Here is a 17,535-nt window from a genome sequence, read left to right on the forward strand (position 1 = left end):
ATTGATTAGAACCAACCAATACCCAATGAAAGTATCGATATCAGAGGACGCCACGTCTATCATTCCCAAAAGAGAGTTTCACTTGAGGTATAATGCAATCCTTGGTGGTAGCCTACCACTCGGGAAAACAGGTTTACCGGATCCTAAAAGTGGCGTGGTGAATTATGTAAGCAATATCACGAACTACTTCAAACTTTACAACCCAGCTAAAGTCATTTTTGCCATAATGGCACAGTCAATGGCAGATTTTTCTCCGCCTGTGCGGATTGGTACCTTCGCAAGTGATAATAAAATGACGGCGCTTGATGTAAAGAACAGACACTACTACATCAAAGAACGTTTGAAGAGTGTAGGAATTGAAATGAATGCAAGTGGATCTGACGGTGACACCAGAGAAATGATATTTATGTTGCAAAACTCGGGACTTGGGGTGCAGCTTTCAGACTTTACCAAAGACACCGATGACTACCGTTTCTTTGCAAAATGTAAAGTATTTGCCTGCCTTATTCGGATGTCTGATTTCGATTTCCAAGATGTGCCCCATATTTTTACTAAACTCCGAAACAAATTTTTCAAGACTGACATCATCGCTCTTGGCGATTACGTAGCAACCCCAAATGACCTGCACATTCTCATTGAACAGAAGTCGAAAAAAAACATTAATCCGGAAAGGTTTTTTTATTTTCAGGATTCACCATTTTCGATAATTTTTTTTCCGGAAGCCTTAATTCGAAGCATGATAAATTTATCTCTTTTTTGGTCGTTGATCTCTTCATCATTGTGTTGTAATGAAATCATTTCTTCTTATTTCTTTTTTAGTTGATTTGTCTTGGACAAGATGAAATACGACTCTGCTGAACGCAGTTGCAAACGTAAAGTACGTGAGCTTTTGGCGGAGGTTTTTAAGGTAATATATAAGACAAAGATGGATTAGATATTTTAAATCATGCAATATGGTATGCGGTAATATTTAACTTGGTTTTTTATTTTAATTACAGGGAGATGCCGCTGGTACTTCTTTCTACCTTGAAATGATGGATCTTGTTAGATCGAGTTTCTTGGACAAGTCTCCTATTGAACGTATTCGCCGCAATTGGACAGTTGTGTTCTGTTTACGCTATTGGCGCCGGTGGATGACGTGTGATAATGCGTACACTCTACAGAAAAATTTTATCTCCTCCAACGCTTATTTGTGCATTGAGATAAATGCTCACTCTCTTCTGCTCTACATGAGAAAATGTCGTATCGAAAATACTCCGGAACATCTGTTGGTATGGTTATTTGGTAGCCAACAGTGTGAGTCTTCAGAACATGAGGACCTCGACCATTCTTTTGAAGAAACTACATCTGACCAAGACCCCTGTGATCTTGAGATGCTTAAGTCCCTTCAACAAGCTAATCTTAAGGATTTCACTAACCATTTTAAAGATCCATCTAAAAATTTATTTGCCTTCGTACAGTTAGTAGATGATGAAGGGAACATGTGCCTTGTTCAAAAGAGAACTCTTTGTTGGTTTTTAAAGGAGCAAACAAGGAAGATGAGCATTGACCATATTTTGCGAGTCCGTCAATTGATGTCATTTCATGACTCTCGAAAACTGGTAGTGAAATCAGTTGAAAACGACCGATTGTGATAATCGGAGATTGGTGTATTTTTAAAACTGTTCCTGGTCCCCAACGGGAATATTTATTTCTTCTAGGACGCGTTCTTCAGTTCAATTCATTTGCGGATAGTAAACAAAAGTCAATTTACGAAAGGCAAAGCTCAAGTGAGAAAAAAAATTATGTGATAGGAGTAAACTGCACATGGTACACATTTGAGGGACAAGTAAAAGGATCGAGGAAAAAATTGGCTGTTATTGTTCATGGATTTCATCCTTGTAAAACTTATGTTTGTAATATCTTTGTAATAACTTATGATATCGCATGTGATGATCGCACGGAGATCAAGGAATAGATATAGGTCCGAGTAAACCAGCGGTATTGAACTTCGAGAGGTGAACAGAACACTGAACAGGCGAGACGTAGCGACGAGACTGACTGGCCCACGGCCGGAGAGAAGTAGGGTCGAAATGAGCCGCAAGGGGCTCAAGTGTCGGTCTATAGGTATTGACGGGGGGGGGGTAGCGGGGGTACGGGGTATTGACGGTACGAGGTATTGACGGGGTGGGGTACACTAGGGCCTAGGCGGAGACTATAACAAGCTTTCTAAAAGTGGCCAGAATTCAGGAATCGGACCTGAGACCACTGAGTTGGACTGAGCCCTGAGGCCACAATGCCAGTTCTCAGGGGGGAGTGACGTTGTCCATAAAAAAAAGGGTACGAAATGAAGGACAGTCAAGGAAGGGATGAATAGAGTGGGGAAAAAAGGGGTCGGCCCCTCTTTTTTACTCTCCCTTTGTTTTTCCATTCGTACGCTTTCTTATGGACGATGTAAATGCTTTTTGTTTCAGGTTGCACCATACCGGGGGTAAAAACTAACCAAGATGGCAACCTCGAGCCACTCTATAAACTCCCTCCTATAATACGTCAAAAAATGCTTGACCACCCCCCTCTTTTTTTTTATGAAGAAATAACGTGTCTAAGCTTGTTTTTTGTAAAAAAAAATTCTCCGTTGTATAAAAAGCTCGCTAGAGGGCAGTGACGATGGTAAAATGACGTACTATTTCAGCCACCCCCCTCCCCTCATGTCACACAAAGTCACATGCTGGCTCCCCGTTCCGGTGTGCAAGTTTCCCGTAGGAAATATGAAGTAAAATATAAAAATATAAAGAATAAAAAGATAAAGTTAAATTAAAATATATGAATATGATACAGTATGGTGAATCGCTGGGACGCCAGCCACTCCCCCCCCTTGTCGCTTCGTTTTTCGTGTAATTTACTGTGATACCTTTACTTGAAATAGTATGATAATTAAAATTAAAACATATAGAAATAGCCTATAGAAACATTCAAAAGTTATCTGTCAATCATAAGGGGTTCGACCACGTCGCACTTTCTTTTTAGCTTCAGTTACAGCAAAATGTATTCTTAGCATTAGCAATATTAAATTAAAAATAATAAGTTATAGTTACAGATAAATCTATAAGCCAGTTAGAACAAACCACCCACCCCGGCACACGCAAATTCCAGCCCCCCTCTTACGCTTCGTTTTTCGTTTAAGTTACTGAGAAATTTGAGATATATTTACTTGAAATAGTATACTAATTAAAATTAAAAAATATTTAAATCAATAAAAACATATCAAAACATTCAAAAGTTATGTCAAATATGAGGGGTGCGAGGTGTGGCGGAGACGATAGGCCGGGATAGATGCCAGTTTACTATTACTTTTGGTCGCTAGAGCCTCGATGCCACTTTCTACGCGCGCAGTTCAAAATTCCAAAGCGCCATCTATTGGTGAAATTCGAAATAAAAAAGCCACTATTTAAAAAAAAGCCATCTACGTATTGGTTTAATTAATTTCGAACTAACCCTCCGTGTGTACAACCGATACCAAACAACCTGTACAGAATCCCTACGGGAAATTTTTGTTAATAACTCCCCCCCCTTGAAGCCTGATGTAGTTTGTGAACACTCCCTGTATAGTTCCACCCTTTTTTTTATAAAAAGTGTTCGTGCGCCGTGTTCCCGTGTATTGAAACTAACAGTGAGAGCCTGAGAGGACTCATATCTGGAGATATCACTAGAGAAAAGAGTGCCAACTATGTGAACAACAGAGTCTTAAGTGAACGTATATTTTTCGTTTCGCGGCGAAACTCAGGAACATTGTAGACAGCGTCATCTACACGCGACATTTTTTCGAAGTGAAATAGATAGCCGTTTTGTTGATGTAACCGACCGCTTGGGGCGCAGCGCTCGCTGGGTGTCAGCAGTGAAAGTCCGCGAACCCTGTAATGTGGGGTGTGGGAGTGTGTAGCTCCGCCCATTTTTCCGGAAAACGCGTTCGTTCGTCGTGTTCTCGCGAATTAAAAATTCTAATTTTTGTTTTTCAATTAGTAGTTTCACGTCACACAAATAACTGTCCCAATCGCATGATCCATAGTTTCGAAGTTATTGGCGTAAAAATCAGAGTAGGAATAGGGAATTATGTGGTGCCCAGACCCCCTTGGTGACCTCCGTGACCAAGAGGGAAATATAAACTTTTCTTTTGTCCTATAGATGGCGTTGTATTACAAATAGCGTTTCGAAGGATGATTTTCATTTCCTGTTCTGCGGCCTTCGCTTGAATACATGAACCACAGTTGCAGATGGTTCCCAATGCCAATGCTAAACCTATCGTACTCATTTTGCTTCCTTTATTCTTCTCCCAAAGACGCCGATTTAATATTTCTTTTGTTTTCTTTTGTCTTACTCAGTTATTCGTGAAAAAGTGAATAATATCTGGTTTACAGTGTGCCTGCTCATGTGGATGATCAATGTGATCACCAGTGTCGGAACAATCAAGAGCAAGATATTTCTGTGGTTGTAGGCAACTCCCTTCAACCTCATTAGCCTACTGTTTTTATTTTGACTTCTCTTGCTCGCCAGAGCTCATCTCTTACAAATATGACCGAGTACAAACTTGTCGTCGTTGGTGGTAATACTTTAATAATAGAGATCATATTTTCAAATATTTAAATTAACTTGATTCCAAATCTATTTTAGCTGGAGGTGTAGGCAAAAGTGCTTTGACTATTCAGCTCATCCAAAACCAGTAAGTTTTTAATTGTTTTAAAATAGTCATGAAATAATTAATTTATCTATTTTTGAAAATAGTTTTGTTGATGAATATGATCCTACAATAGGTAAATTCATATTGGAGTATCACAATAAATGGATTTTATTAACTGCTATTTTAATCTTTATAATTGTAGAAGATTCATATCGTAAACAAGTTGTCATTGATGGAGAGACCTGCTTATTGGACATTCTTGATACCGCTGGGCAAGAAGAATACAGGTATTCTATTTTCAATTCCAAAAAATATGTACACATCATTTAAGTATTTGGTAATGTTTGTCTTGCAGTGCCATGAGAGATCAGTATATGAGAACAGGAGAAGGCTTTTTGCTTGTATTTGCTGTTAATAATGCCAAGTCATTTGAAGACATCAGTGCATACAGGGAACAAATCAAGAGAGTGAAAGATGCTGAAGAAGTTCCCATGGTTTGTAAGTACACATTTTTTTTTATTTTAACAGAATTACCTGTGGGCACAATTTATTTTTTATTTTTTTGTTTTTTTAATTGTCAATAGTGGTTGGCAACAAGTGTGACTTACCCACTCGTGCTGTTGATATGGCCTCAGCAAGGGAAGCTGCAAAAAATTATGGAATACCTTTTGTTGAGACATCTGCCAAGACTCGCATGGGTGTAGATGATGCATTCTACACTTTAGTAAGAGAGATACGCAAAGATGTAAGTTTTTACTTTCTACTATTATTAAATAGTATTATTATTTGTGAATAATGTTTAAAACATGTTCATTTGATTAAAAACAAGTGAAGTATGTATGGAATAATAATTGTTGTGGTGTTTTTTTTTTATTTTTTGTTTTTTTTTTTGTTTTTAGAAGGAACGCCGAGGCCGAGACAAACAGAAAAAGCCAGGCGGCAAGCTCCGTCCTTTGAAATGTCATATTCTGTAATCGTCGGTGTGATTAGGAAAGTACCATGGTTCAAAAACTTATTTACACGCAACTTCTAGTTGTGTTTTCTGATTGTCGAGCTATACGCCATATTCTATGGCCGAATGCAATTGGATTGGATGTTTGAAAATATTCTACAAGTAAAATTTTCTACTCGTAGCTAAGCAGATGGTACTGAACAGGCCTTTTGATTGAATGGCTTGGGAGGGGATGTATTTTTTTGTTCACAAGGGTAATGGTAATTAGACCGCGAATATAAGATGTATTTGTCAATTCTTTCAGCGTAGTATGTGCGTAAGTGTGGCTTGTGTCGTTTTACCTGTTTGTAATATTTTGGTACGTTCACAAGTTTTATCAATCACGGTTTCTTAATGATGTAGCAATTCTTACTGCCCTATTTGCCGTGGACTGCAATTGAAAGCATATCACGGACTTGAATTTGGACGTTTTCAGAAAACTTCATTTTCGAACATTATTTTTAAATGGTCTTGCGATAGACATGTAATAGCGAATACACATTCATGATCGTCAAGCTGAGATTTGAAAGTGGTGTGTATCGTTTCTGGCTTAGTAGTTAATATTAAATAATTCTTGCAGCATTAATGGAATTTTTAGTTCATTTTGAGGATGAAATTTGTTCTTGTTCTTGGTAACATATAGTTTACAGTTTACACATGTATCACTTCAAAAATGAAAATTGGTAACGCAATCACTTATAGATTTTATGACAAAATAATTGTTAGTTATTCGGAACGGAACTCCAACATCCAAGAATATTTCGTCTTGTAAACTGCTTTAAATCGTCAACATTCCAAGGATCAGTTGCGAAGAAAGACTCTGAAATTCTGCGTAAAGTTGAGCATTTTGCATCATTCCATATTAGGTTATTGGGTGTCATATTACCAACACTGTCAACTGCTTTCAGCATCTAGAAATATTCACGAAAAAACATAAAAATGGTCATATTTTCTTGTTAAAAAAACATAACTAACCTCTTGAGCTCGCTTTATGACAAAATTAGGCAATCCGGAAGCATACGCGACACTTAAAGGAAAACTATTTGTGCACATATCTTCAATAAGCTGATACAGGAAAACGAGTTGCTCTTCATCAAGAAAATAACCCATGGACAAGAACCGAGTATTTTGGAGAACCCATGTATGCCGGGACAAATACTCCACGGCATTGTGTAAGTGCGTAGCGACAAGCAGAAGAGGGCTTTTATCATTTTGTTTCATCCAGTGTTCCATGCACGAAATGAACATTGCAGAACCATCTACATGAGAAGATCCGATTCCAAATTCGTCTAATATGACAAGAGAATGACTCGTCGCCATTCTTGATGCCATTGACATCTGTAAAAATATATTTTTTTTAAATGTGCGATTAAAAAACATTATATAAAAAAATTAATTTGTTAGTCTACCTACCATTGAGAGTTCGACACCAAAATGCGATAAAGATGTCACTACAGTTTCAGGAGAATGGCTAACAACAAAGATATGTTTCAGCGGTGTTATTAGTGCACGTTGAGCTGGCACAAAACATCCAATTTGGGCCAAATAAACAATCAGGGCAGTTTGCTAATACAAAATTATTTTATTTAAAAAAATAATGAATAAATAAAACAAAAATAAGAATTAAACTAGTGAATTTAAATTTCAAACTACCTTCAAAAATATTGATTTGCCACTTGAATTAGGGCCTGAAATAATATTGATACGTTTGGCTCCTTCGTCACATCCTCCAAGGTATGTTGAATTAGGATTGAAGCGTTCGGCTACGAGTTGTAGCAAAATATGTCGTCCATTCTCAATATGAACACAAGGATTAACATTTTCAACTAGTTCTGGCTGAACCATTTCGAATTCGGAGCTCAGAACTGATAAGCTAAGAAGCCTGAATAAATGCAGTATACAATTAATATAACAGATTTGCATGAATTTGTATACAACAATACGCGTCTAGGTATGCCGCCAATTCGATTCCTTCAGTCAGTGCACCGTAATGTTCAACAACAACTTTGGAGCCTGACAGCATCACGGACATTTCATGCGCAACAATTGTCGCAGCAAAATCTCCAAACGTTTCGTCGAGTTCTATTAATTGTTGATTAAAAGTAACCATTATACAAATAGGCGCACCATATAGAATACCTCACCATAACAACGTCGGCTTTTGAAATAAACGTTCTCCTTTGTAAAGAACTAAATAAAACAGTTACTTTAAAGAAACCTCTCAATTCAAATAAGCAACACATCTTACTTTCAGTTCAAGTCCTGGTATGTTAACATCATTTTCAGCCGTCGTCAAATTTCTATTTGGATCTTTTTGGAGCCACGAACGAAGGCACAAACAATGTCCTACATGTGGGAAAAATTCAATAACGCCTTGTTCAATAAAAGGCGGTAGGTTTTCCATTTCGAGATTAACGGTTTCAGTGTAAATGCGTTGCATATTGCTGTGTTCCCGTTTCACTAATTAAATTGGGGAAAAATATAACAATTATTCAACTTATGAGATTACTTGATTGTTATTTAAAAAAGGTTACGCCGATCAAGGTCTTCATCCACTCCAGAGTTAACAACACATCGTCCGGCACGTTTCGATTCTTGGAAATTAATTAATCGATGAATGACGTTAACCACGTGATACCACTTACTCGATCTTTCGCTTTCAGCTAAATTGTAAAAAAGGCGAATATGTTGGGGAAGAATTTTGCATTTATCCGACAATGCTATCAACTTCAAAATGGAATAAAAATAAAAATTTTAGAACTTAAATATATTTAATTTAAGTGAACGTTACGTTTTTAGCGGTCATTTGAAGTTTTTTCCAATCGTTGAATGTTCCTCGCATAGTTGCGATGTTTGAAAGTGATACCTATACAAAAAGTCTGGAGTTTTTCCGTCTTGAAGTTATTACTACATTTTTCCCGCCACGAACCTTAATATCAGTGATGTTCTTCAAGATGCCAATAAAACTACGGACGACTTCAACGTTAGATGCATCCATGCAATATCGAATAACAGTATAGCGCTCATTTAGGGTTTCGACGTTACATGTAGGACGCTTGAACAATTCCCTAAATGGAAAATTAAGGGGTTAATATATTGTTATAAAATACCGAAGTGTTTAAATCGTTACTTGAGGCACATTGATCCAGGTGTGGAATAGCATTTCGATGCAACCCCGAAAAGACTAAGCCCTGTAATTTAAATCGCCAGTTATTTAAGAGCTGGTAAAATAAATTTCTGAATTATTTTGAGTTTTATATTTTGCTACGGAACAATGTAGCTGATTTGTATGCACTAACACATGGAGATCAGGGTAGTGGTGCGTTTCAGGTTAACGAATAAATTTCTAGGATTGTGTAAGTCAGCTTTATACACCATTTATGACAAGTAACCGAATACGACTTAATAACCAGATAAGCACAAAAACCAAACCTTCTTTTGCACTTTGAGAGTGCCCTTTCTTGAATGCCGATGGATGAGATTCTTGGGAAAAGATTTTTAAACTAAGGAAAGCAGACTGGTCCATCCATAACAGGTCATCGACACGGCACGTACGAATAGAAAAAATCTTCATACTTTTGTCGTCTAGATTCATCTCGTTCAGGCGGTCAACATCTTGACCTCTTCGCCATTGTTCCAACATCTTCAACAAAGCGCCAGTAGCCTTTCAAACTCTTACTTTAGTATCTCATTCGAAAAAAAAAATTATCGCATTATTATTTTACCTGTAACATTGCCGGATAGTCGAAAGGGAACAGACTTTTCAGGTGAATCCAACGCTCCATCTCTGTCATGTCGTCTGGCGCGATACCTAGCCGTAGCGCCCGCAATCGACGCGTAGCTGCGAGAAAGCAAGTTAAATAAATCTTATTATACACACTGTAATATTTTTAGAAAAATATAAAAATAATTCATAGTCAATGGACTTCAACATACCAGCTTCAGCATTGAAGTAGGAGCTGGGAACAATATAGAGATGACAAGAAGCTCTTTCATTTACACTGAACTTAATAGAGGCAACTGTTTTAACAGCATCAAATTGGGTTCCATTGGACAGGCTTACATCACCTTCAACTTCCACATTTTTCTGCTGGATAATCATTGTATTAAATCTTTCATGTTATGGTAGGTGATAATATTCTTACCAATGATTGATAAATGTTGGCCATTCGTTTTTCATCCAAATTTTGCTTGACAATCAGAGTTTGTGGTTCAAGTTGAAAAAACAGGCCACGAAATACAGATGTATCAGAGACATTTTCAACTATATCAGGAATAACATGGAGCTGTATAATTGTAAATAAAAATAATATACAGTCATCTGCCTATGTAATTTTTTGACTTGTTGTAAGTAAAAGAACTTTCCTCATGGGAAACAATGTCATAATAGGCAGCTCCTAATTTTCCACCCCACCAAGCAACAGAAAGAATCAGCTAAATTTTAGAAATAGGTACAAAATAAATACAATTATTGTATTAAAAAATAACATAAATTCATCAAACCTGTTTTGGCTGAGCAGATTCAGTAAGATCACCTATTTCTGTGTTGCAAGATGCAACTGATGGTTGTGATGATTGGTCAGTAGACAAACCTTGATGATTCATGTGGAAGACTGGTGTGAGTGGAGTATTCATTTTGCAAAATTTTCTCACTTTCAACTAACAACCTACTACATAAAGATTTGGGTTCACAAACACATATGGCAAACGGTTAGATTAAAACAAGTACCATATGAACTTCTTAAAAAAACTGCTGTTTCTTCTTGTATCTTTGAACACGTGCAATCGTTCCCAAAGGTCTCAGTGCTTCACTCACACAACAGACCCTCTTAGTCTGTGCTCACACCACTTAGAAGTAGAACTAGACAGACGACACACAAGGGTCACACAGTTCAGTAGTTCACCGCAAACAGAGGCGATTGTCGGACAGATTTAAAAAAAAATGGCATGAACTTTAGAACATTAAGTACGACAGGAGTAGACGAATGCAATGCAAGAGAGCCTGAGCTACGCGTGGCAAACTCGAGATGGCAATTGGCATTAAATTGTTAGTTAATTGTAATTCGAAAATTTGAAGGAAATAACAGGTTCAGGGCTCAGGCCTCAGGGGTTGCGAACTTCGGATTTCCCCACTAGCTCTTTATATCGGGTTCGAGTTTTTCTAAATGGCGGAAGCGGAATGACGGAAATTAAATGGCGGATTTGAGGCGGATCATCAGCGATGTTTCTGACCCTTCGTTACGCCATATATGAATGGTACCATGTTATGTACGAATGTATGAATTCTGAACCATGTATTCTGGTACCACCTGCCAACTAAGCGACTAAGCGGATTCTACCATTTCTACCATTTTCTACTTTACAAAATCGCCAAAAGGGGTCGTTTAAGCATGTACCATACCAGAGAAAAAAGAGACTGGAAACTCATGGAAAAAAAAATGTCCTCGTGTATTTGATTTTTCCAACGCCACCTGCCGGTTGGTGATGGAATGTTTTTTTTTAGTCCCTTAGGCTACAAAAAAAAGCTTCTTATATAAAAACGCCAAGAAATATTTGGAAAAGTTTGGCATTTTCCCAAGGCCAAAAAATGTTTGGTTGGCATGGCAATGTTTTACGTTAAGCACTGTGAACTTATATCACCAACCGCTAGTGACACTGCTTTACAAAGTGTCCGTTTTGTTTGAATATTAGCATCGTGTTGACCCATCTCTCTTTTCTCTGCCCAACACAGAAAGAAAGTTAATTAATGTTAAAACGACCTAAAATGTTATGTTATTTTATGATATTAATGTTATGTTATTTTATCCGATCATTTTTAAATATTTTTCTTCAACTCTTTGAAGTCAAATTTCCAATTCTTCATTTTCGCGACACCAAAACAGAGAAATGTGAAAAATATTTTGAGACCGTATCACCGTATTGTGATTATAAAAATTAAGTTTTTCCTTACACAAGTCGAATGGATCCAATAAAAGGAGACAGTACAGAATAAAAAATAGAACTTCAGATTATGTATTGCGTATACTATAACATATGGCAATTGCATATGCATATGGCAACTAATATAGCCTACATATTAGTTGCCATTGGCTCCAGTCCTAAAAGGACGATTGCCCTTCCTAGTATCAAGTCCCTCTTTACTGTAAACCCACTTTTTCATCCGATTTTCATCCCAACGATATTCATCGCACTGATGTTCGACGGACTCGCCAGATAGCCTACCCCCCCCCCCCCTTTTGCATGTAGAACGCTACTCGATGACTAAGAGCAAACTAAGAGCAGCATCACCTCCGGCCTCCGGTAGAATCCCTTCCGATTCATCGGCTTTTGTTCCGTCCGGCCTGCGCCTGCAGTTCCGCTCAGGAACTATAGGCTGGTGATGGGGAATATCTGATCCCTCTCATTCTCTCGAGAAACAGAGACTGTGTCCAGTGTCGTCTCCTACTCTACGTATGTATCATCTATGCTCTCCAGGTAGTAAAGCTAGTAATACTAGTTATTCTGTTAACACAATATATGTCGTTCAGCCCAAGTGCTTCACTATTCAGTATATCTGTTATTCCGTAAGCGTCGCTTCCATAGCCAAAGAAAATGCAAGCGGATCGTTCGTTTGTTCATTCAAGTAATTTAACTGGTTTTCGCTGGTTTTCTCAAATTCCGCCATTGAGTTCTTTGCGATTTTTTTTCTGGCAGCGCGCCGGACGCCGCCGCCCCTAGTGGCTCGAGGGGAAGATATGATTGTTGTTAAGTCTGCGTTAGACACTGTATTCTAAGTCCACAAGGCGTATGAAATACACAAGACGGGAACGGTAAGACCTTCCTCAACTCTACTCTCGACTCGAATGCCGTTCACTCCGTGGCCCTCTGGCGTAAGCCTTTCGTGCGCCATCTGTGATCGCATTCAATACATCACAACTCCTCCCGAGCCCTCGCTCGGTACAAACAAACGGAACAAACAAATAGAATGATGATTCCATGAATGCATCCAATGGGAAGCGAATGTCGGCGACACTTTGGGGTGGATAGGGGACACTTGCATATTAAACGAGCACAAATGATCAAACGGGAATGGTTGTACGACATGGAATAAATTACACAGATGTGATGACCCTCTGCTTCCGGACGCGAGTTCCACGGCGTGGGCCGTCCGGCGCCGGAACGATGGGAGGCTGTTGGGTTGATGAGGGGGGAACGATGACATCCGCTACCGTGGGCGCGCTGCCGTCTGCCGATGGGTTGATTCGGACGATCGTCGCCGTCGTCTCTTCTTCCGCCGGGACCAAGGGGCGGAGGAACCGCCGATTGCGCCACAGGACGCTGCCACTAGCAAATTTGATTCGGTAGGATCGGTAGCGGCCGACCGCCACAATGACGCCCACATGAGTCCAAAGCTTGGAATCCGGGTCTTGGATCCGTACCGGCGTGCCGATCCGAAGTGGTGACAATGGGCGGGTATGAGCGTCGTACCGAAGTTTAGTTTCAGCAGCCGCCGCCGCCTGTCGCTCCCGTGCTATCATGGCGTCCTTCCATTTGGGAGCGTAGGATGATCGATGCGCCGGGACGATGGAGCGGAGTTGGTGGCCGAATAAAATTTGTGCCGGTGATGCACCGCTCTCGTGGGGGGTGTTCCGAAACTCAAGGAGCCCCGCTAGAAATTCTTCCGATGATAAATCTCCGGTCTTCGCCACTAATTCTTTTATCGCCTTCACTGCTGCCTCCGCATGGCCGTTGCTCTGGGGGTAATGAGGGGAAGAGTTACCCCATGCCACGCCCCAACGTTTCAGTGTCTCTTGGAAAACTCCGGCATCGAATTGAGGTCCATTATCCGAGCGGAATCGCATGGGCACGCCCAGCTCGACGAAATTGTGCACGACTGCCTGGACTACTTCTCGCGCGGTGGGATCGCGTCGCCACTGGTGGACTACCGGCCAACCCGATAATCTGTCCGCGTATACCAGCACATGGAGGTTTCCGTGCTGGAATAAGTCGGCCGACACGTCTTCAAATACGAATGTCGGTAGCGGGTCTGACATCAGTGGCTCCTGGCACTGGCTCGGTCGCCTCTCCTGGCACTTGGAGCAGCGTTCGACGAGCATCGTGACGTCGTTCGATATTCCCGGCCAATATACCGTCTGCTGGGCCCGTCGTTTTGTCCGGACGATGCCCTGGTGGGCGGCGTGAAGTTTTTGGAGAATGTTACGGCGAGATGAGAACGGCACCACGATGCGGGATCCAAAGAGGACAAGGCCGTCTTCCGTAGACAGTTGGTGACGAATGGACCAAAACTGACGTATGTAGTTCGTCACGCGGGCACGGTCCGTGCCGAAACCTGATTCGACTGCCGCCACTAGGGCCGTGTAGTCCGCGTCTGCCAAGGCGGTGGATCGCAGATCGGCCAGCAAAGCGTCCGGCAAATGATCCGACGGGGCCGATTCGTCTTCAGAGTTGCATACCGCCGCGATCGACTGAATCACCACATTCCGAACGGAAAAATCAAGGTCTGCACCCACACGTTCATCTTCCGGCGCTGGGTCGTTGACTGGGGCCCGTGATAAGGCGTCTGGAATGGCGTGCTCCTTCCCCTTTCTCCAAACGGTTGTGAAAGAATAGGGCGACAGTCGCTCTTTCAGACGCTGTATTTTAGGGTTGTCTATAGCATCCAGGGTATGCTTGTCTAAGATTGCTACGAGGGCCTGATGATCCACCATCAGGGTGAAATTTGGAAGACCAGATAGGTATAAGCGGCACTTTCGGATCGCCCACTCGACTGCAGCCAGCTCCAGCTCCACGATGGCGTATCGTGATTCAACATCGGAGCACCAACGGGAATTGGCATCCACTAGACGCCAGCCTCCGTCGTGTCGCTGCATTAGCGCATACCCCATTCCGTTCTTGCGCGAGGCGTCGACTTGGATGACTGTTTCACGGTCTGGTTCGAAATGGACCACCACGGGCGGGGAGATTAAAGCCAACTTAACGGCGGCGAATGCTCGGTCATGGTCCGGCGTCCACACGTATGGGTTGCGTGTGCTGAGAAGAGGTCGGAGGGGTTCCTTGGCCGCTGCCACCTCCGTCGAAAATCCGGCGAGTTGCTCCACCAAGCCCATGAATGACCGTAATTCTGAAATATTAGTCGGCCGGGGAAATTGAGACAGGGCCTTTAATTTGGCCTCCTCGATGGTGACTCCGCCGTGCTTGATCTCGTATCCAACCCACGACACACGATGTTGGGCGAAACGAAACTTTTCTTTGCTGAAGGTGATCCCGGCGTCGCGTGCCGCTTGAAGAACTTCACACACTCCCCTCACGTGCTCGGGGAAGGTACGATCGAAGCGAAGCAGATCGTCGACCACACGCACCGTATTTGACACTGCGGCGAACGCAACATCCGCCCTCCTGTTGTATTCGTCACCCGAGCAACTGAGGCCCATGGACGCGCGGAGGAACTTAAAACGGCCCCACGGCGTCATAAAGGTGGTTAAATGTTGACAGGAGGGATGGAGGGGAATTTGATAGTACCCGTTGGCGGCGTCGAAACTGGTGTAGAATCGGCACTCGCTGTCTATTTCGGCGACCGCATCACGTGGAGTACGCGTAGGGTGAGTTGGCCGCAGGACGAACTTATTTAATCGGGTATGGTCGACACAGATGCGGATCTTGCCGGTCTTGGCATTCCTAATCACCACCAGGGGGGCGGCCCATTCCGTCGCTTCGGTCACTGGCACGATCACTCCCTGCGACACCAATTGGTCCAGCTTGGCCTTCACTTCCGGACGATCACTAAATGGGATTGGTCGGGCGCCGTTCACATAATATGGCACTGCATCGTCCCGCAATTGAATCATCATATCTGGCCCCGCCATTGTCCGTAAACCATCTTCCTGGTCAAACACAGAATCGAATTCTGCTGCGATAGCCGCCTCGATTTCTGCGATCTGTTCCGCTGATGGGTCCAAGGGTAAGTGAATGCCCCGTAGAAATTCCCACTCTGATGGTTGAGACGGCTGATCTGCATCCTCTGTCGGCGAAATCTGCACGGACTGAATTGGTGTCAGTGGCTGTGGGTAATCCGCATGGATGATTGCAAGATTCACGCAATCCAAACGGCAGATGAGCATTCCGCGTATTTCCGGGCAAAACACCACCGTCATACGGGTACACCGACCGCCATAACGAACGGAAATTTCGTGCTGCCCGATGGATAGGAGTGGAGTGGACCGGTCAGCCATGACCAGTTCGAAAGGGGAATGCAATAGGTCCGCTTCGGTCATACCTAAAGCCGCCATGACATCGCGCCCGGCCACGCTCACCTCTGCTCCAGGGTCGGGGATTGCGTCATCAATTGTCGCGACCGACGAGCCGCTCTCGTCCAACAAAACCTCCAATGCGATGGTGGGGGATCTGCGTTGCCGATGGTTGGCTTGCACGTTGCCAATAGTAATGTGACCGACTTTTGATTTCGATCCGCCGCTGCCGCCACCGCCGCCGCTGCCGCCACTGCTGCCACCGCTGCTGCCACCGCTGCTGCCGTTGCCGCCACCCCCGCCGCTCTTTCCTCTGTCGCGATTGGGGCACTTTGGGGCAAAATGGTCCGGTTGACCGCATGAATGGCACGTGCGTCCTATGGCCGGGCACGTAATCCCAGTGGAGTGCGCTGCGTGACCGCATGATTTGCATTCGTTTGCATATGGGCGCTCCGTGCGATTGCGTTTGTTCTGGATCAATGATATGCCGGAATGGCCACTTAAAGAACGTTCATTGGCCCGTGCGGATTCTTCACTCCTGCAGATGTTGACTGTCGATTGCAGGGCGGGAAATGGGCTCATTGCCAGCAGCTTTTTCTTGGTTTCAGCATCTCTCGTGCCGGCAATGATGCGCGTGACTAGACGGGTGTCAAAACAGGTTGCACATAAATCTGCCGCTTCAGCTAAGCGGCGGAGTGCGATATAAAAATCGTCGAACGTTTCCGATGGACCTTGTCGCCGTTCTTCAAAGGCGACTCTGTCGAGGGCGATGTTACGTTTCGCGCGGACGTAATCGGCGATGCGATCCAGTACCAAATCCGGAGTGGTGATCGTGGTGGGCAGTATACCCAGCGCCACCTCGACAATTTGTTGCATGGCTGGGTCCAGGGCCATACGGAAAGCCGCCATCTGCTCCGACCCAGGATATGTTGCCAGCTGGCTTAGTTCGGCGAAGTCGTTCCAACGGTTCCTCCAGGACCGCAGGAGGGGAATGGTGACATCGCCGTGGAGTTTTTCCACGCTAGAGGTGTCCAGCCGCCGTCGTTGAGGCGTTGCCGGAGTAACAAGACCGCCGCCGCCGCCGCCAGCGCCACCGCCACCGCCACCACCAGCGCCACCGCCACCGCCGCCACCAGCGCCACCGCCACCGCCGCCACCGCCACCACCAGCGCCTCCACCGGCCGCCGTGATCAATGTTTGCAGTTGACCAGAAATGGCCAGTAATTGAGCCTCCAGGGTGTCGATCCGGTTTCCGGCCGCCGCCGCCGCCGCTAACGCATCCGCCGCCGTTGGTGCCGCCGGTGGTGTTGCCATTGCGTGTGTGGCTCGCAGACGAGCACGGGTGGTGATGGGTGAAGTAGCGATATGTTGCTTCCTTTTGGACATAAACGGAGCGCGAGTAGAATCACAGCCGCTCACTGGCCACTATGTTCAGCGATGCTGTGTTACGCAGAATATACGATGCAGGGATGGTACAAAAGGCACAGCGACGATTTTGCACCGTGTGTTGCGCCACCTGTTGGTCGAAAGCGAACTTCGTGGGAATACGGAACAAGCAGGCACAAATAAGGCACTAATAACACTCGTCGCACAGAAAAAGAAAAAGTCGGGTTGAGAAATTAACTCAGCGAGAAAAGTAGTTGGGG

The 17,535-nt window shown here is 43.4% G+C and overlaps 2 protein-coding genes across 5 annotated transcripts; one reads left to right on the top strand and one right to left on the bottom strand.

The window, feature by feature from the left end:
- Positions 1-4,207: 4,207 nt before the first annotated feature.
- LOC124191584 (GTPase HRas) lies at positions 4,208-6,165 on the top strand. Its single transcript, XM_046584890.1, has 7 exons — positions 4,208-4,579; positions 4,648-4,696; positions 4,759-4,787; positions 4,857-4,941; positions 5,010-5,152; positions 5,239-5,399; positions 5,554-6,165. The coding sequence occupies exons 1-7, from the start codon at positions 4,549-4,551 to the stop codon at positions 5,626-5,628; spliced, it is 573 nt and encodes a 190-aa protein (XP_046440846.1). The 5' UTR covers positions 4,208-4,548; the 3' UTR covers positions 5,629-6,165.
- Positions 5,861-10,957, bottom strand: LOC124191583 (mutS protein homolog 5-like). 4 transcript variants are annotated; one of them, XM_046584885.1, is made up of 18 exons: positions 10,375-10,957; positions 10,149-10,304; positions 10,011-10,079; positions 9,791-9,931; positions 9,582-9,735; positions 9,371-9,486; positions 9,078-9,309; positions 8,776-8,836; positions 8,575-8,713; positions 8,437-8,511; positions 8,180-8,372; positions 7,894-8,105; positions 7,790-7,835; positions 7,589-7,727; positions 7,299-7,527; positions 7,059-7,211; positions 6,621-6,983; positions 5,861-6,556 (listed from the first exon to the last, which is right to left on the bottom strand). In XM_046584885.1, the coding sequence occupies exons 1-18, from the start codon at positions 10,375-10,377 to the stop codon at positions 6,368-6,370; spliced, it is 2,670 nt and encodes an 889-aa protein (XP_046440841.1). In that variant the 5' UTR covers positions 10,378-10,957; the 3' UTR covers positions 5,861-6,367. The 4 variants fall into 4 exon arrangements, with proteins under 4 accessions (XP_046440841.1, XP_046440845.1, XP_046440844.1 ...); XM_046584889.1 differs by having other exon boundaries at positions 10,149-10,312; XM_046584888.1 differs by having other exon boundaries at positions 10,149-10,315.
- Positions 10,958-17,535: the final 6,578 nt, after the last annotated feature.

Source organism: Daphnia pulex, chromosome 3 (genome assembly GCF_021134715.1).
Source record: "Daphnia pulex isolate KAP4 chromosome 3, ASM2113471v1".
Classification (NCBI taxonomy): Eukaryota; Metazoa; Arthropoda; class Branchiopoda; order Diplostraca; family Daphniidae; genus Daphnia; species Daphnia pulex.